The sequence below is a fragment of the Capsicum annuum genome, chromosome 5, assembly GCF_002878395.1.
Source record: "Capsicum annuum cultivar UCD-10X-F1 chromosome 5, UCD10Xv1.1, whole genome shotgun sequence".
NCBI lineage: Eukaryota > Viridiplantae > Streptophyta > Magnoliopsida > Solanales > Solanaceae > Capsicum > Capsicum annuum.
The window spans coordinates 1,539,037-1,559,397 of record NC_061115.1 but is presented as its reverse complement, the minus strand read 5'-3'; the positions used below and the strand labels follow the sequence as shown (position 1 = coordinate 1,559,397).

The following is a 20,361-nucleotide window of genomic DNA, read 5'->3' as shown; positions in this document are numbered from 1 at the left end:
CCCCGATTAATTTGGATCATGCATTGCAGGACCCATTAAGGTGGCACCGCTCCTGAAGATTAGTTGTTAATTGAACTTTTCTATTACGTAAAGGAACATTCACCAATCAACTTGTGTTAAAATATTCCATTAATATTTTATATTATTATTTTTCACAACTGTTTTCCAGAAATTCAGTGTACAATGAGTTTTATTTATTAATAATAAAGCATCATTTAGTTGCTACTTTCTATTATTTCCTTTCTTAGATCAACTATGTTGTATGAAGCGAAAGTATTTGCTAGTCAAGAATTATTACATTCAAAGGCAGAGCCATCTTTAGGCCAGTTCGACGAAAAATTACACATTATTTATACATGGTTAAAATTATTTTTTATGCATATATAGTATATGTCGAACCCCTTTCGGCTAGTTGGTATGTTTACTTTTTTCAATTTTGAACTCCCTTACTGAAAATCTTGGATACACATAGATCACGTTTATATAATGAAAGTTGATGAAACGAGGGGGTTGTGACTTGTGATGAACGTGTGGCCGCATTCTGAGATGCGATTAGAAATGAGGATATTTGAGATAAGGTAGAGTAACTTCGATAAAAGACAGGATGCGAAAAACGAGTTTGAGGTGATTAGGACACGTGAAGAGGATTTGAGTTAATGCATTATGCGCAAAATTGGTGAAACTTCATATCCGTAGTCAATTTTGAAACGACTAAACTTATAAAAAAGAATTACTCTATTGGTTATGTCACTTAGGCCACTCAAGTGGGCTTTACAATCAGCCCAAGTTTATTTTTGGGCTTATTTGCTTAAACTTTATGGGCTTTATGCTGCCTTTTATAGAGGCCCATTTGTATGCTATTTAGTCCTAACAGCCTTAATGGGCTTTTTGCAGCCTAATTCTTCTTAATCAGGCCCATATTTAAATCTTGGTGCTAACAACTTTTGTGAAATTAGCTCAGGTGGCCAATTTTTGGATCGATCTTTAATATCTAGCCACAAATTGAAATGTACTGTAAAAAATAGCCTCTTTTTAGCGTTGTCTCATCGACTATTTTAGGATTCTTGGATCATTATTAAGTAAAGAAATCGTGTATCAGAGTTTAACTAAATTCCAATTTGTTCGACTGAAGTACAGTTTTCTTTAACATATCGTTATGGATAATATTAAGGTCTATCGAAAACAGTCTCTCTACCCCTCATAGTCTGCGCACGTTGTATATTCTATCCTTCCTACACTCTACTTATGAGATTACACCGAATATATTGTTGTCATCATTAATATAATTGTATATCATCTTGAATATGATTTATTCTTTTTTAGATGCCTATTAGAAAGCCAAACACAAAGAACAAATCAAAAGACATTAATTCATATTGCATTATTAGCACTTATATACAAACATAAAATGCATGTGATTCATTGTAAACATATATAAATATTGTCATTCTAATTAAGGTGAATTACTTTATACATAATGGTGTTTTTTCGTAGTGGACCATCCACTTTAATTTTGAAATTTTGTCCATTGAAAAACTTTATGATAATTTAAGTGATGTCATATATGCCACAAAATTTGACATATAAACATTGTCAAATTAGACTTAAAATATATGTTGAATATGTAAAAATATATATATATATATATATATATATATATTGTTATAAGTGTTCAAGATAGTTAAAGAGTATCTGTCTTCTCGAACAAAATATTTGTCCTCTGTCTGTGATAACTGAAAACCAGTTAAGATTGAAAGCAATTGTAAGTGAGAGGGAAAAGAAAATAAACAAATTTATACTTTCATGATCTACGTTCTTCTGAAACACTTTCGCTCGAAAAGACATAAAATTACTATTTTTTCGATTGAAAATGAAAATATGCTTTGAATGAAAAAACAATCTTGTATTAAAATGAAAAACATATCGTGAGAACTGAACACACAACCAGACAATGAAAATTGAATAGCACTTACGATTATTATACGAAATACTCACATCTATTAAGAAAAAGAAAGATATGAAGAAACTATAAAAATTAAACACATAACTAGATAGTGAGAATCGAAAACATATAAAAATTGTACTATTTACATATGGTTAAAATTATTTTTACATATATATAATTGATGTTGAACCCTTTTCGACTAGTTCGCGTGTCTGTTTTTTTCGATTTTGAACCCCCTTGGTGAAAATTCTGACTCCGCCACTGCCTTTATCACTGCTTGTGCATGATAAGGGCTATCACTGCAACTTAATTTTTTGATTATCCACCATAACCCTTTGTATTTACTATTATTATTACATTTATTATTACTAATTACACTCACTTTCTCATCATTATTTTTTCTTAAATGAAATTGAGAAAGTGATAGAACTTTATTATTACTATTTTGTCTTCTCTTGAGATCTCTTAATTTCATCTCTTGTGAAAATGTTCTTGATATTCCAAATAATAATAAATACCATGATCTTAATGTGATATAATCACCTATTTTTCTCTTGTTTTTGAGCTTTTGGGAATTAATATTTTTTTCTTGTGAAATAATTTTTCCACAAAAAAATATATCCTGATGACCACGAAATGGATTCTCGATCCATTCTTGATTGAAAAACTCGAACAAACCTTCCTCTCGAGAACAATTGAAATTCTGACGCGATTCTTCACTTGCATCATCGCTGTATATAGGAAGATCGCGAAACGAAAGACGATCTTCTTTATCACGATTAACATTTATAAACTTATCGAATTCCATCAATTACGCCTCAATCTAAAAGAGAAATTTATGATAGGAAGAAATTAAGAAAATACTTATTTGGTGTGTGAGAACAAACAAGATAAAACTAAACACTTATATATAGTGAGATTTAGAGAGTTTAATTAGCAAAAAGATTAGTAATTAATTTATTAATTAACATTTATTTAATGATTAATATACTATTTGGCTTCTAGAAGATCACAAAAAGTGGGATTTTCTTTTTTAATTAGTCTAGAAGAGTAGGCTGAGAAAGCAAAATGGGATAATAAGACAATTTATTAATTAATTAAAGTTTAATTATAAAAAGAGTTCACATTGAAGAATTAGATAAAGTTATATTTTTATAATAACATATACACAAAAAGATTAAAAGACAAAATTGAATTGCCTAATACACAACATATCTTTTGACCAAAAAAATAAATAAATTATCCAATGTATTTTTTTCGCTTCCGTTATCATATTATTTGTTGTTGATATTGTTCTTTTCCTAACCATTTGGCGTTTGATTACAGAAAATTTCGGCATTTTTCATAATTACTGAAATCCCGATTTTGGGTATGTCGAGATACATAATTAGCTCTCAGTATATCCAATGAAGATATATTCTTTCTTTATAAAGATACATAATTAGCTCCTGATATATTTTTTTCAATTTTGGATTCGTCGAGGTACATAATTAGCTTCTGATACATCCAACGGAGATACATAATTAGTCAAAATTTTTGTAATACTTTGTAAGAATTTGTGTGAATATGATAAGTTAAGGTATATGTTTATGTTATTTTTTCTTATTTTTATCTGATTTGATATGCTTAATTTACTTCAACCGAGCATCTACCGAACTTTCATTTATTGGCTTACATTAAATATTATTAATATTATATCGTATCAATATAAATTTTAAACTTTATTTGTCAGATTACATTAAATATGTTATTAGTATCTTATCTTATCAAATATCAAATAAATTTTTAACTAAAAATAGGCATAGAATCATGAATCTAGTCACTTAGATATCACACAACATGTGATGAAACGCAAAAAGAAAAAAAAGTCAAACAAAAACAGAAATATACAAATAATTGGATTATATTAAAATAATTTACTATTAATGAATGTACATATGAGTACAACAGTAAATATCCATTAATTCATAATTATCTTTAAATTATTATCTTAAATTCAAGAACCACAAAATGTGGTATATGAATAATAATATATATATACATATATATATATATGCCTTTAACTTGGTCTCAACTTGTATCTATGCCCTCCAACTCTGACTTAAGTCGACACTTAAACTGTCATAAATTTGAACTAATAGACATACGAAGTATACGTAACATTTCACGTGAATTGTCATATAGAGTACACGTGTGTCGATTAGTTCAACTTTATACAAGTGTCCATCTGTACACATTCAAAGTCGAAGGATATATACGCAGGCCAAAGTCTAAGTCAAAGCGTACATTCACGTATTATTATCCCTTAAAAATATCATCATACTGTACAAATATATTTTTTAAAATTCACAGTAGATAAACGTATCCTTTAACTCTCTTACGTCTCTACATTTGAATATACACAAACAGACACTCACGCTTGTATCAAGTCGAACTAACAAACACACACGCCTTATGCATCATTTTACGTGATCAGTTTTTATCCTACATATATCATGCCGCATAGAACACATGTAGTCTACTTGTTTAACTTTGTTCAAGTTTAAATGTTCAACCATGCACGCCCAAATTTGTACGCCAAGTTAAATGACATATTGAAAAATAAAAAATAAAAAATAAAAAAAATTTGAAATTTGCTTCTAATCCAAGTTTGTTCATGTTCATCTTTGTTAATTGAACTAATAAACACTTAGATACTCATCAACCAAAACTCACAGAAACCCAAAATTCAAGAAAACGGTTAAAAAGATTGCTCTTCAAAGTTCAATTTTTTTTTAAAAAAACAAAGAAGAAGAAGAAGAAGAAGAAAAATTGGTGTGAAAAAGGGAGGAATGAGTGGAAACGAATTCAGATTTTTCTTATCATGTGATATTAATCTTCCTCTTACTTATCGTATTGAGAAATTGGAAGGCAAATTGCCAACACCCAAGATTTCTGAATCAGGTAATATTTGTGGTTATTGAGTTTATTTCCTTGTGGAATTTGTGTTTTCTTGAAATTTAGTTTGTGGGGTTTTATTGTTGTTGTTGTTGATGATGATGAATGGTATTTGGGGTTCATGTAGGCTGTTCTTTAGTTATCTTGATAGGGATTTTTAAGACCAATCATAGCTTAATGGATAGTTAAAGTTTGGTTCTTGAGCTAAATTGCAGCACTTTGTTGGATTAAGGCATTGAAGTTTCTGGCTTCCGGGTTCTTTTGTTTTTGTTGTTGTTGTTTGATAAATACGTTATCTGGAATTTGTGTTTTCTTGTAATTTAGTTTGTGGGGTTTTATTGTTGTTGTTGTTTATGATGATGATGATGAATGTGGTCTTTGGGGTTCTTGTAGACTGTTCTTTAGTTATCTTTCTAGGGAGTTTTAGACCAATTATAGTTTAATGGATAGTTAAAGTTTGGTTCTTGAGCTAAATTATAACACTTTGTTGAATTAAGCCATTGGAGTGTCTGGCCTGTGGGTTCTTTCGTTGTTGTTGTAGCGTCGTTGGTTTAAGTTGCTTAAGGATTATGGCCTTACTATTCTCTATCATTCGGGTAAGGCTAATGTGGTTGCGGATGCCTTGAGCCAAAAGTCGACTAGCATGGGTAGCTTGGAGAATCTTTTGATCCAAGAGAGGCCTTTAGAGGTTCAGTCTTTGGCTAACCAGATGGTTAGACTTGATATTTCGACACCTAAATGTGTTTTGTTATTGTTTGATAAATATGGTATCTGGAATTTGTGCTTTCTTGAATTTTAGTTTGTGGGATTTTATTGTTGTTGTTGTTGTTGTTGATGATGATGAATGTGTGATTTGGGATTCTTGTAGACTGTTCTTTAGTTATCTTGCTAGGATTTTTAGACCAATTATAGCTTAATGGATAGTTAAAGTTTGGTTCTTGAGCTAAATTATAACACTTTGTTGAATTAAGCCATTGGAGTTTCTGGCCTTTGGGTTCTTTTTTTGTTGTTGTTGTTTGATAAATATTGTATCTGGGGTTCTTGTAGACTATTGTATCAGTTACCCTTGCAAGGATTTTAGACCAATTTTAGCTTTATGGATAGTTAAAGTTTGGTTCTTGAGCTAAATTATAGCACTTTGTTGGATTAAGCCATTGGAGTGTCTGGCCTCTGGGTTCTTTTGTGGTTGTTGTTGTTGTTGTTGTTTGATAAATATGAGTCTCTTATTCAGGTTTCTTTATTCTAATTTAGCTTTGTTCATTTTTTTCCCTAGTGTGATTTGTGTTTTCTTGAAATTTAGTTTGTGGGGTTCTTTTTTTTTTGGTTCTTGTTGATGATGATGAATGTGGTATTTGGGGTTCTTGTAGAATATTCTATCAGTTACCTTTGCTAGGACAGTTAAAGATTGGTTCTTGAGCAAAATGTTGATGTTATTGTTGTTGTGGGGTTTGCCTGTTTTTGAGAAATTTGGTATTTTGGGGTTCTTGTGTACTGTTCTGCCAGTTACCCTTGCTAGAATTTTAGACCAATTTTAGCTTCATGGAAAGTTAAAGTTTGGTTCTTGAGCTAAATGTTGTTGTTGTTTTGGGGTTTTCTTGTTTCTGAGAAATATGGTATTTTGGGGTTCTTGTATGCTGTTCTAACAGTTACCCTTGCTAGGATTTTAGATCAGTTTTAGCTTCATGGAAAGTTAAAGTTTGGTTCTTGAGCTAAATGTTGTTGTTGTTGTGGGGTTTATGGGGTTTTGTTGTTGTTGTTGATAAATGTGGTATCTGGGGTTCTTGTGTACTGTTCTATCAGTTATCCTTGCTAGGACTTTAGAGCAATTTTAGCTTGATGGATCGTTAAAGCTCGTTTCTTGAGCTAAATGTTGTTATTGTTGTTTGATAAATATTGTATTTGGGCTGCTTGTACCCTTGCTAGGATTTTAGAACCATTTTAGCTTGGTGGATTGTTAAAGCTCGGTTTTTGAGCTAAATGTTGTTATTGTTGTTTGATAAATATGGTATTTGGGCTGCTTGTAGACTATTCTATTAGTTACCCTTGCTAGGATTTTAGAACCATTTTAGCTTGATGGATTGTTAAAGCTCAGTTCTTGAGCTAAATGTTGTTATTGTTGTTTGATAAATATGGTATTTGGGCTGCTTGTAGACTATTCTATTAGTTACTTTTGCTAGGATTTTAGAACCATTTTGGCTTGATGGATCGTTAAAGCTCAGTTCTTGAACTAAATGTTGTTGTTGTTGTTGTTGTTTGGGCTGCTTGTAGACTATTCTACCAGTTACCCTTGCTAGGTTTCAGGTTCTTTCTATTTTTTAACAGCAAATTGTAGCTTCATGGGTAGTTCACATTTGGTTCTTGAGCTAAATTAGTAAGAAACGAAGTAGAGAATTATAGTTGGAAGGCAAATTATCAACTCCCAAAAAGCTCTCTGATTCACGTTAATTTATCTTTATTGAGTTTATGACTTTATTCCCTTGTGTGATTTGAATTTTCTCTAAATTTAGTTTGTGGGGTTTTCTTCTTGTGTTTGATAAATGTGGTATTTGGGGTTCTTGTAGAAAGATTCTATAGCTCTGCGAGGTAAGGGTAAGGTCTGCGTATGCTCTACCCTCCCTAGACCCACTTGTGGGATTTCAGTGGGTATGTTGTTGTTGTTGGATGCTTGTAGACTATTCTACTAGTTACCCTTGCTAGGATTTTAGACCCATTTTAGCTTAATGGATCAAAAGGGAGTCTTGGAGTAACTGGTAAAGTTACTGCCATGTGACCAGAAGGTCACGGGTTCAAGCCTCGGAAACAGCTTCTGGCAGAAATGCAAGGTAAGACTGCGTACAATACATCCTTGTGGCGGGGCCCTTCCTCGGACACCGTGCATAGCGGTAGCTTTAGTGCACCGGGCTGCCCTTTTTTTGGCTTAATGGATCGTTAAAGATTGGTTCTTGAGCTAAATGTTTTTTTTTAATTTTGGAGTAAAGGCTAAATGTTGTTTTATTAAGTAAAAGCTAAATGTTGTTGTTGTTGTGGGGTTTATGGGTTTTTGTTGTTGTTGTTTGATAAATTTGGTTCTTGGGGTTCTTGTAGACTGTTATACCAGTTACATTTGCTAGGATTTTAGACCAATTTTTAGCTTCATGTATCGATAAACCTCAGTTCTTGATAAATTTGGTTATTGTTGTTGTTGTTAAATATAGTATCTGGGCTTTTTGTACACTATTCTATCAGTTACCCTTTTTAGGATTTTAGACCCCAGTCACATATTGTCTTGATTTTAGCTTCATGGATCATTAAAGCTTGGTTCTTGAGGTAAATCTTGTTGTTGTTGTTGTGGGGTTTTCTTGCCGTTGATAGACATATGGTATCTCGGACACGGGGTAGGGTTAAGGTCTACGTACACTCTATCGTCGCTGAACCCACTCGTGGGATTATACTGAGTATGTTTTGTTGTTGGGTTGGTTGTAGACTATTCTACTAGTTACCTTGCTAGGATTTTAGACCAAATTTAGCTTTTCATGGATTGTTAAAGCTCGTTTTTGGGGCTAAATGTTGTTGTTGTTGATGATTTGGTTTGTAGATTTCATATACTGACATTATTGATTTAGTAATTTTTTAATGAAAAACCAAATCAATCCGACCTACGTACACCCCTAAATTCACACTATCTAGAAATGTATTTCTTTTTTTTTTTTTTACTTGAAAATATAAAAAAATTTGAAATTTTCTTCTGATCTATCTTTCTTCACTTTCTATCGAATCTTGAGAAGGTGTCATCAATATTAGGTCACACATGGCAACCAAAACTTAGAAAATCCAAAAACCCAAAATTCAAGAAAACTGTTGAAACAAAATAAATAGCTGGCAAAGTTCATTTTCTTTTAAACAAAAATTGGTCTTTACGAAGTTGTGTAAATCGGAGAGGAACAATGAGTGGAAGCGAATCCCGATTTTTCTTGTCATGTGATATGAATCTTAATATTAGTTACCGCATTGAGAAATTGGAAGGCAAATTACCACCACTCAAAAACCTTTCCGATTCAGGTTCTTTCTATTTTTGTGTTTATTGAATTTATTTCCTTGTGTAAGTTGTGTTCTCTTGAAATTTAGTTTGCGGTCTTTTGTTGTTGATAAATGTGGTATTTGGGGTTCTTGTAGACTATTTTATCTTGCTAGGATTTTTAGACCAATTTTAGCTTCATACATCGATAGATCTCAGTTCTTGAACTAAATGTTGTTGTTGTTGTGGGGTGTATGGGTTTTTGTTGTTGTTTGATAAATCTGGTATTTGGTGTTCGTGTTGACTATTCTACCAGTTACTGTAGCTAGGATTTTAGAACCAAGTCTTACATTGTCTTGATTTCAGTTTCATGAACAGTTAAAGCTTGGTTCTTGAGCTAAATGTTGTTGTCGTTGTGGTTGTTGGGTTTATGAGTTCTTGTTCGTGTACACTATTCCACCAGTTAACCTTTGTATGATTTTAGACCCAAATCTTATATCGTCTTAATTTTAGCTTCATGAACAGTTAAATCTTGGTTCTTGAGCTAAATTCGTTGTTGTGGTGGTGGTGTGGTTTTGTTGTTGTTGGTGGATATGATATCTGGGCCACGGGGTAGTGTTACGGTCTGCGTATACTCTGGCCTCTCCAAACTCCAGTTGTGGGATTATACTGTATGTTCTTGTTGTTTGGTTGTTTGTAGACTTTTATATCAATTACCTTGCTAGGATTTTAGACCAATTTTAACTTCATGGAGCGTTAAAGCTTGGTTCTTGAGCTAAATGTTGTTGTTGATTTGGTTTATAGATTTCATTTACCAACATAATTGGTTTAGTGATTTTTTAATAAAAAACCAAACCCCACCGACCTATGTACACCCCTAAATTCACACTGTTTAGATGTACTTTTTTTCCTCCTTGAAAATATCAAAAATTTGGAATTTTCTTCTAATTCATCTTTACTCATCTTTTATGGAATCGTGAGAAGGTGTCATCCAATTGAACTAACACTTCACACACATACAACCAAAACTCAGAAAATTCCAAAAACACAAAATTCAAGAACACTGTTGAAAACAAAAGGCAAGTTGCTCTCAAAGTTCAATTTATTAAAAAATAAAATTGCTCTTCAAGTAGTGTGAATCAGATTTCCTTGTCAATTTTTTTTTTACCTTGTCAAAAAATTGTGTAAATTAGAGGGGAGCAATGAGTGGAAACAAATTCAGATTTTCCTTATCTTGTTATATTAATCCTCCTCTTACTTTCCGTATTGATAAATTGAAAGGCAAATTTCCAACACCCAATAAGCTCTCTGATTCAGGTAATTTGTGTTTTTTAGTAACAAATTTTTGGTTTATTTTGTGTTTGTTGAGTTTATTCTCTTGTGTAATTTGTGTTTTCTTGAATTTAGTTTGTGGGGTTTTTGTAGACTGTAGCTTCATGGAAAGCTTGGTTCTTGAGCTAAATTATAGTGCTATGCTGAATAAGAAAACACAAATTCCCTTGTGTAATTTGTGTTTGTTGAAATTTAATTTGTGGGATTTTGCTGTTTTTGATGAATGTGGTATTTGAGGTTCTTGTATACTGTTCTACCGGTTATACTTGCTAGGATTTTAGACCAATTTTAGCTTCATGGATTGTTAAAGCTTAGTTCTTGAGCTAAATGGTAGTACTATACTAGCCAATTTTCCGTTAAGCCAAGAAGATCATTGTTAAATCTGCCGTTTGGAAAATGGGAACCTTGGCTGACAGTGTTGTTGGTTATCATAGTTGTTTGACCTCTGCTTTTACATTTGTTTCCTCTTAATTGTGTAGACAATGTTGATTCTACATCGGAGGAGAGAAAGGCTGAGCTGTATGTGGAGAGTACTTTGTATATAGATGGTGCTCCCTTTGGACTTCCCATGAGAACAAGGTTTCTTTTATGACAACATATTTGACTATTTCTTATTTAACTGCAACGGGAATTGGATGTGAAAAAGCAGTATTTCTGAACGTGAGTTTCTAAATTTTACTGATAATTTAATTGGAGAAACTTTGTGTGGGCAGGCTGGAGAAAGGAGGTCCATCGTATTGCTGGAATGAACTTATTACTTTGAGTACAAAGTATAGAGACTTGACTGCGAACTCACAACTGGCATTTACTGTGAGTCGAGAGCGCTATCATCATCTTCCTTTCAGCTATAAGTGATGCTTTACTATTTGTTACAAGTTCTTTAATCCAATGTTCAATGCTCTGCTGATATTATTTTTAGGAAACACCTTAATATAGTGTTGCGCAGATATGTTTGTTTGGGGACGAGAGACCTTTTGTACAGCTGCTTTACCTACATATACTTGCTATGCCCCGTTTGTGTAATACCTCATGTGTCTTTCTTGAATTGCGTCAAAGAGGAACGCCAACTCCTCTAAATTAAGATTGAATAGATTTCATCATTCGGATTTGTTTGGCTGTTAGCCTTTTTGATCGAGATTTCTTTGGTTGTTATCCTGTGTCCACGCATTCGCCTAATAGTTCTTTCTTGTTCCAAGTTCCACTACATTAGATTGATTTGGTTTTTCGTTTAAAGGTTTGGGATGTTTCTTGCGAAAAGGGTGAAGGATTGATCGGTGGAGCTACCATCCATCTCTTCAACATGAAAAAACAGCTGAAGACGGGGAAGCATAAGCTTAGGCTTTGGATAGGCAAAGAGGCAGATGGATCTATTAACACAACTACACCTGGAAAGGTTTCTTTTGATATTTAGATTAACATTTGGTTTCCATTTATTGTTCGCAAAATTTCGACTTACTCAACATGGTTGGCTTCCAATAGGTTCCCAAGGAGGAACGTGGGGAGTTGGAGCGTTTGGAGAAGCTGGTTAACAAGTATGAGAGAGGGCAGATTCAACGAATTGATTGGCTGGACCGCCTTGCATTTAAAGCTATGGACAAAATTAAGGAGGCTGAAAGTAGTCGAGGTGGAAGTTCTCATTTATATGTGGTTGTTGATTTTTGCAGCTTTGAACACCGAGTTGTTTTCCAGGTATCTCTTTATTAGTTTGTAGCAATATGTTTGTTTTACTTTATTTTTTTAAAGCTCGTAGATGATTTGATTTTAACGCTTTCTACATCATTCACTCTACAACTCATGATTCCTTTTATACATCACGTGTGTGTTTTTGTTTTTTCAACCTTCCTCCTTTTGTCTCACCGTTATTAAAGAAGATTTTGCACAGCTTATTTCTCCCTTTAGCTTCCTTGTATATGCAGATAATAAAGTTAAGCAAAAAAGCAGTTAAGGACCGTAGTAGGTAAATCTTTAATGCTCTCCCTTCAATGACATCCAATAAATTTTGGACTAAATCATAAGGAAAATGGGAAAATGAGAAAGAAAATTAGCAGGATCATAATAAGCACATTTTGCCAGAGTTCGTTTGCTAGATTGTTATCGCCAAACTATATTTACCATATTCTAGTTAAAAGTGTTCGAGTAGCATTTGTAGCCTAATATCTGGTGTCGGAAGTGTTAATTGATTTCCTTTTATAGTTATATTCTTGACTATCAACAAAGCGTTATATCATGGTACTCCAAAGATCAAGTGCCACATGTTTATTATGCAGGAATCAGGTGCAAACTTCTTGTTACCATCTCCTATTGCTTCAACAAACGAACTTGTTATTGTCTACGACCCAGAAGTGGGAAAAGTAAATCCTTCTGAGCACAAACAACTAAAGCTTGCTAGGAGCTTAAACCGTGGTATCATTGACCGAGATCTTAAACCAAGTTCTACAGAAAGAAAGTAAGCTGCAAACCAGTATTATTCTCAAACAATCAATCAACTATGTCTCACAATTTGGAGTCAGCTGTGTGAATCCTCTGAATTTATTCCATTCCTGTAACCTTTTTGCTTAAACTCTGTGTTCCCTTTTCACGTCCGTTGGTGTATTTTATTTTATTTTGTTTGAAACTGGTCCGTTGGTGTATTTTATTTTATTTTGTTTGAAACTGGTTCGTTGGTGTATTTTATTTTGTTTAAAACTGGTCTGTTGGTGTATTTTATTTTGTTTGAAACTGGTCTGTTGGTGTATTTTGTTTTATTTTGTTTGAAACTGGTCCGTTGGTGTATTTTCTTTCTCTACCATTGTTGGGTATGTTGTCTCGGTTAGGTCCGGGATAGTGGATTTCAATGATACGTTCTGTAGTCTAATCAGATCATTGTGCAGCCAAAGAACCTTGATTTTCTTATTTAACCCAGTGTTATTAAAGCAAAAAGCCTCTAAGGTCCGCTGGGGTTTTAAGCACAAAGCGCAAATAACCCTGAGCTTTAACGAAAAAAGGCGCAAAGGGAAAATATACAAATATATATATATATATATATATATGTATGTATGTATGTATGTATATGTATATATGTATGTATGTATGTATATATATATATATATACTCCTAGACTAATCACTAACCAAGGAAGGTGTGTTTTTTCTCTTGGTTAGCTGCAAGAAAGGCGATTTTGACAACGGAGAACTTGAGAAACTAGAAGGTGTATATATCAACTGGTGTTACATGTGCAAGGAGGGGGGCGAGGATGTAGATCACCTTCTCCTGCATTGCGGTTTGACTATGAGATTATGGTGGGATATGTTTAGATGGTTTGACACTACATGGGTGATGCCAAAAACAGTGAAATAGTGCATGTCTAGTTGGAAGAGAGGGAGAAAAAAGAGTAGACGAAGGGCATGGAATGTGGTGCCACTTGCATTAACGTGGTTTGTATGGAGGGAGAGGAGTAGAAGAGCTTTTGAAGGTGTAGATTCGAATTTCCCCCAATTAAGGAGTAACCTTCGTTCCCTTATTTTCTTTTGGTACACTCAGAAAGTCCCTTATGTATAGATGACTGGGTGGAGTTTGTAGAGAATCGGTTGATTGTGTTTGTGTAGATTCTTTACTTTTGGTATACCACTTGTATACGGTTAATCCTTGTTTATGAAATGAAGTACGTTTACTTGATCAAATAACTAAAAGCATGAATGACAAATATATGAATAGAGAAATTAAAAAAGTGAAATATCATTTGTTTAGTGTCGCCTCTTTAGAAAAGGCTCATTGGCAAGGAAGAGTATGTCGTAGAAACTTGATGACGACACTGATGTGCGCATTAAGCGAGGCGAAATGCTCAATACTAATCTAACCACGCCACTTTGGAAGTAGGGTTCTCCTTCCAATCTCTTTTCCACGTCTCCTCTCTAGTTTTTATACGGTGGTTATTTTGGTATCATTTTCAGAATTCAGTATTGGAGAGAGGTGATTAGAAAGGATATGACGCAATTGCAACTTACCGAGGATATGGCCTTAGATAGGACAGTGTGGAGGATGCGTACTGGGGTAGAGGAGTGCTTTCTCTTGTTGCCCTTTCTAGTTTTCGTAGTACTACCCTTGTAGCTCCTTGTTATTCGATTTCTGCTACTATATATTGTTTCGTGTAGTTCGTCGGTAGTGGTATTTTATTGTAGGACTGTTCCGATACTAGCAATTTCTTTTGGTTACTATCTATTGTCTCTCTTACTTTCATTATGTCCTTTTCTAGATTGTTTTTGGTTTCTTTCTTTAGCCGGGGTCTATCGGAAACAACCTCTCTACCTCACCTTTGAGGTAGTGGTAAAATCTGTGTACATTCTACCCACCCCACTATGTGGGACTACACTGGGTATGTTGTTGTTGTTACCTTGAGGTCTTCTGTCAGTAACAACTTTATGTAACGTGTAAGTTACTACCTCACCTACTGAGGTAGTGGTAAAGTTTGCGTACATTCTATGTACCCTCCCCAGATCCCACTATGTGAGACTACACTGGTTATGTTGTTGTTACCTTGAGGTGTTTTGTCAGTAATAACTTTATGTAACGTGTAAGTTAGTTGTTGATGCCATGATTGTTTTAATGTTTCTCTATATTCAGATTCTATTTCTCTTTTCCTTTTGTGTTTTTTTTGTTTTTCTTTTTTCTTTCTTTTTATTTAAAATCCCTATTCCCTTGTTGGAATGTAACCACTTGTGTGTTACATGGTTATTAGGTCAATACAAAGAATTTTGAAGTACCCTCCGACGAGAAATTTGAGTGGCGATGAGAGGCAGATGCTTTGGAAATTCCGTTTCTCATTGATGTCAGAGAAGCGGGCTCTCACTAAATTTCTCCGATGCGTTGAGTGGAGTGATGTCCAGGTACAAAACAAGGCCGTTCTTTCCTTAATTTGTTTTCTAATCCTTATACATATATATGGAACATGAGTTAATTGAGTTTTTCTTTTCGGGAAAGATGAGTAAATCAAGTATGTGGAAATTTTGATTTTCCTTATTAGTTTTTTGTACCTTAGATATTTGCTTTATGGCTTATGCTCGGATATTGCTTTACTGAACCAAGTTAAATTAAGTTCAAGAAAAAATTTGAATTTTATGCAGGAAGCGAAGCAAGCCTTAGAACTGATGCACAAGTGGGAATCAATCGACCTATGCGATGCACTGGAACTTCTATCTCCTGTATTCGAGAGTGAAGAGGTAATAGTTAAATACTGATACTTGAAGTTGTAAATTTATAGGAAAATTGTTTCCATCATTTGCCAATCCAAACTCCAAAGTAGGTACTTACAAGAAATATTTTCCAAGTATTATAGGTCCAGAATTCTATAGGTTTGAGAGAATATTTATTTGAAAATAAATGCTTGAACATAAATTTGCTACTTTGTGCTGTCCTTGAAGTCGAGGTTCTCCCCAACCATCTCACAGATGGCTACCAGTATAGAGTACCAAAGGGAAAAGAGACTGTTTAGAGATAAGTAGTTCGTAGGCTGTTAGTCCTTGATAAAATTGCTCAGCCTAGGTAGTAAAATGTGACTCTACTTTGCTTCGTCACTGGTTTTAAAGGTTTCTCAATGTGGAATTCTTTTTGAGCTGAGGGTCTATTGGAAACAGCCTCTCTAAGTTTCCTCAAGGTAGAGGTAAGGCTGTGTACTCGCTACCCTCCCCAGACTCCACTTTTGGGATTACACTGTGTATGTTTTTTTTTGTTTGTTTGTTGCCTTCTCATGGTTATCTATGGTTCTTTCACTTAAGTAATGAAATAGAAGTTAAAGGGCAGCAGGGTGCACTAAAGCTCCCGCTAGGCATAGGGTTCGGAGAAGGGCCCGACCACAAGGGTCTATTGTACGCAACCTTGCCTTGCATTTGTGCAAGAGGCTGTTTCCAAGGCTTGAACCCGTGAAATAGAAGTTGTATATCTTAAATCGCTTAAGATAGTGTTTTTCTCTTTACTTTTTGCTGTTTCTCTATCATATTAGCTGTTTTACCTCTTAAAGTATTGCTGCTTGATTTGGATCGATCATTGTGTAATTTTCACATCATATTCTGATTTGGAAGAGTTCAAATTTGAAATGCTGTGACAGGTTCGTGCCTATGCCGTTAGTGTTCTTGAAAAAGCTGATGATGAAGAGCTTCAGTGCTACCTCCTTCAGTTGGTTCAAGCTCTTCGCTTTGAGCGCTCCGACAAATCCCGCCTTTCTCATTTCCTTGTGCAACGTTGTACGCGTTCTGTACTATACATCAAAGTTTTCTAGGTGTAAAGTGATGATCCATAGCTTAACAATAGACAACAGGTAACGATCTCAATTTTTTTCCCTCGCAGCATTAAGGAACGTTGAGTTGGCAAGCTTTCTCCGATGGTTTGTAGCAGTGGAACTTCATGATCCTGCATATGCAAAGCGCTTTTATTGTACTTATGAAATTCTGGAAGAAAGTATGTTGAAGGTGGGAGACCGTCATTATTTCTCATATATGCTGTTATCTTATTGCGGCAATTGTCTGAATATGGATAATTATATTTTAATAAGAAATCTGAATAGAGTGAGATGCTAGTTTTAGAAACTTCTTTGGTTGTGACATTTCACCAGAGATACGTACACATTATATTTTCTATATGTACTTACATTACTCCCTCTATTCCAAATTATATGCCACTCTTTCGTTTTTCAGAAAAAGAGCAGCCACTCACGCTATGGCTCCTGCTATGCGCGGGTTTCAAATTATATGACACTTTTTCCTTTAGTCTGTTGCAAAAAAACAAAAAGGACGTTCTGCATTCGGAAACTCTTTAACTTTAAACTTTTCATTCAATCTTTGTTGACATTCACTTATAGCCATAGAAATGTCATGATTCGTTTCAAACCACAAGTTCTAACTATACTTTTGATATGTGCTAAAAGTCTTTTTTTCTTTGTGAAACACCGTGCTCGTCATATAAATGAAATGGAGGGAGTATAAGTTATATCACACAGAAATATGTACATATATAGTGGGAATGATGGGAAAGCATTAAAAGATCTTTTTATTCACTTGTGCTTTTAGTGTAAGGAGAAAACACCATATTGTATGGCGGTGAAAGATGGTGTATGACTCAAGCCGAATCACATTCTCACGTTGTACATATTTTATGACACCGACTTCTTGATATTAACAATACTTTTGGCTTATCAAAAATAAAAAGTTACTCTAGAGGGAAATTTTGCTGGCTATTGACGACATCTACATAATAATAGTTAGGAGCTGGTGCAAGTGAAGATGAAGATGGCTATAAGTTGTGGCAGAGCTTGGTGCGCCAGACTGAATTGACTGCTCAGTTATGCTCTATAATGAGGGACGTAAGAAATGTTCGCGGTGGCACACAAAAGAAGATTGAAAAGCTTAGGCATCTTCTTTCTGGCCTCCTTAGTGAGCTCACTTACTTTGACGAGGTAATTACTTGGTTCAACGGGTTCACTTGACATCAAATTAGTAACTTTTATAATCTACGTAGTGTATTTAAATCTCTGAAATCATAATATGCTGTTTTTTGATGTTTTGTAGCCAATACGATCTCCTCTTGCACCTGGTACGCTGATCACAGGGATCATCCCATCAGAATCTTCAATATTTAAAAGTGCATTGCATCCATTGCGATTGGCATTTAGAACAGCGAATGGTGGAAGTTGCAAGATCATATTTAAGAAAGGAGACGATCTTCGACAAGACCAGCTGGTATATGCTCAATAATGTACATTGCTTTTTCTGTAATCATTTTGAAACGATGGGTTTGTTGTGAATTATGTTTTGGTCTGTCTCCCCCGAGGAAACAAAAGGGGTTCTCTTATCCCGACTTCCTCACGTGAGAAAGAAATGAGATTGAAAGATACAGGCATGCCTTTCTTATCGTTATTGGGGTCAGAATTAGTTTCAAATTCACGAGGGAGGCAACTAATTATTGTAAGCTTTTACTGTAAATGGAAATTTCCGCGAGATAAGGTTGTACTGACTTCTAGTTATTCAGGTTGTCCAGATGGTATCACTTATGGACCGATTGCTCAAATTGGAGAATCTTGATTTGCATTTGACTCCATACAGAGTGTTGGCAACTGGACATGACGAGGGCATGCTGGAATTTATCCCATCTAAACCGTTGGCACAGGTATTTGATGTATAATGACAATAACAGCATTAAGGGGATACCCTCATACTTCTGCATTTAAGACGACGTACTTCTATTATTGTCTTGAATCCTTTTTAAATCTAAAGTTTCAAGTACATGGTCTCCACAGGTCCCTCGTAATGCCAATGTGCGCGTGCTTTTCATTTTGACGACATTTTACTATAATTATAGATGTGCTTACATATGTTCAAATTTAATTTCTTAAAAAGGTTGCTGCATAAAAATAATGTATTGAACAGCAACTAAGTCTACCCTTAATTTTATCTTATCAGATTATCTCCGAGCATCGAAGTATTGTAAGCTACCTGCAGAAGTTTCATCCTGATGAGAATGGACCATTTGGTATTACTTCTACATGTCTTGAGACCTTTATAAAAAGCTGTGCTGGTTACTCCGTCATCACATACATATTGGGCATTGGTGACAGGTGACTTTCTGTAACTTGAAATACCGTTGAGTGAATAAGTCTAGTAGATTTGATGCCAGGTCAAGTTCTTCTAATTCAATCGCTTTCAAATTTATAGAATATAACTACTGCAACTGTAGATATGTATTTCTTTGGAGACAAATAACAGTTTCTTGCAATTAAAACAAAATCATCAATCAAGTTTGACGTCATTGGTTCTCTAACATCTACCGTCACAGTTACTTGAAGTGATTTGTTCCTTTTTTTAACTAAATCTTCAAGAATCGTGTTTTTTTCATATGCAGGCATCTTGACAATCTTCTTCTTAGAGATGATGGCCGTCTTTTCCATGTTGATTTTGGTTTCATTTTAGGTCGCGATCCTAAGCCCTTTCCACCGCCAATGAAACTTTGCAAAGAAATGGTTGAAGCTATGGGTGGGGCAGAAAGGTACTTGTATGAAAGTCTATCTTTTTTTGCTTTGAAGTAGCGTACATATTAAGTTATTCCTCTTCTTTTCTTGCAGTCAGTACTACACCAGGTTCAAGTCGTATTGTTGTGAAGCATACAACATTCTGCGAAAATCAAGCAACCTCATATTAAATTTGTTCCATTTGATGGCCGGTTCCAATATTCCTGACATAGCTTCTGATCCCGAGAAGGGCATTCTTAAGGTGCTTTATTGTCTATTTATTTGTTTATTTTACCGTCTCAGGTTCGTTTAGATCACTCCTCTTATTTCCCTCTCCTGACTTTAACTTCTTATCTTTATTAGCTTCAAGAGAAGTTTCGGTTAGACTTGGACGATGAGGAAGCCATTCACTTCTTTCAGGATCTTATCAATGAAAGTGTTAGTGCACTATTTCCGCAAATGGTTGAGACCATTCACCGTTGGGCCCAGTACTGGCGTTGATTATCGGTAAAAGTTCTTTTTCTTCAAAGAGCTTCTTTCAATTCAGGTTAATCCAATAATCTGTTTTTCCCAAAAATTAGACCACCTAGGTTCGTAAAGCTACCCAGACTCGGTATGCAGTAGCCTGGTTCGACCATGTTTAATAAACGCTTACTATGTACTACTCTCGCTGGCTTCCTGGTTTTATAAGTCGGTGCTAGCTACGCCTTTATATAGTTGGAGTACAGTCACATGTTCAAAGGTTCATCGTTGGCCACGTTTTCTACCCGTCCCATAAGAGTATTACAGACCTCATATGAAACTTGTATTGACTGGAAATCTTTTGGTATCCTCATCTATGTTGTTCAGACTTTTCAAAAGTGCCACCGAGTGCGTACCGAATCCTCCAAAAGTAATGCAATTTTGGAGGACCCGTAACATTTTTGGAGAGTCCGATAATTTGTGCTCAACACAATATAGTGGATTAGTTGCTTTCTGGTGGTCACGGGTTCAAGTCGTGGAAACAGCCTCTTGCAGAAATGCAAGGTAAGACTGGACTGTAGACCCGTGTGGTCTGGCCCTTTCCCGGACTCCGCATACAACGGGAGCTTTAGTGCACGGGGCTACCTTTTAGTTGCTTTCTAGTGAACCCGTGGAAACAGCCTTTTGCAGAAATGCAGGGTAAGACACAACTATAGACCC

The 20,361-nt window shown here is 34.8% G+C and overlaps 1 protein-coding gene across 1 annotated transcript; it reads left to right on the top strand.

The window, feature by feature from the left end:
• Positions 1 to 4,508: 4,508 nt before the first annotated feature.
• Positions 4,509 to 19,727, top strand: LOC107870091 (phosphatidylinositol 3-kinase, root isoform). The gene is made up of 17 exons (XM_047412381.1): positions 4,509 to 4,888; positions 10,688 to 10,787; positions 10,922 to 11,018; positions 11,443 to 11,601; positions 11,688 to 11,897; positions 12,476 to 12,654; positions 14,923 to 15,070; positions 15,308 to 15,403; positions 16,288 to 16,423; positions 16,527 to 16,648; positions 17,437 to 17,631; positions 17,744 to 17,914; positions 18,204 to 18,341; positions 18,635 to 18,789; positions 19,074 to 19,217; positions 19,294 to 19,441; positions 19,543 to 19,727. Exons 1-17 carry the CDS (start codon positions 4,777 to 4,779, stop codon positions 19,678 to 19,680), a joined length of 2,448 nt encoding a protein of 815 aa, XP_047268337.1. The 5' UTR covers positions 4,509 to 4,776; the 3' UTR covers positions 19,681 to 19,727.
• The last annotated feature ends 634 nt before the right edge of the window (positions 19,728 to 20,361 follow it).

Coding starts and splice junctions, on each gene's coding strand:
- LOC107870091 (XM_047412381.1), top strand. CDS start 4,777: ATGAGTGGAAACGAATTCAGATTTTTCTTATCATGTGATATTAATCTT. Junction 11,898..12,475: donor AACACCGAGTTGTTTTCCAG/GTATCTCTTTAT, acceptor TTTATTATGCAG/GAATCAGGTGCAAACTTCTT. Junction 18,790..19,073: donor ATATTGGGCATTGGTGACAG/GTGACTTTCTGT, acceptor TTTCATATGCAG/GCATCTTGACAATCTTCTTC.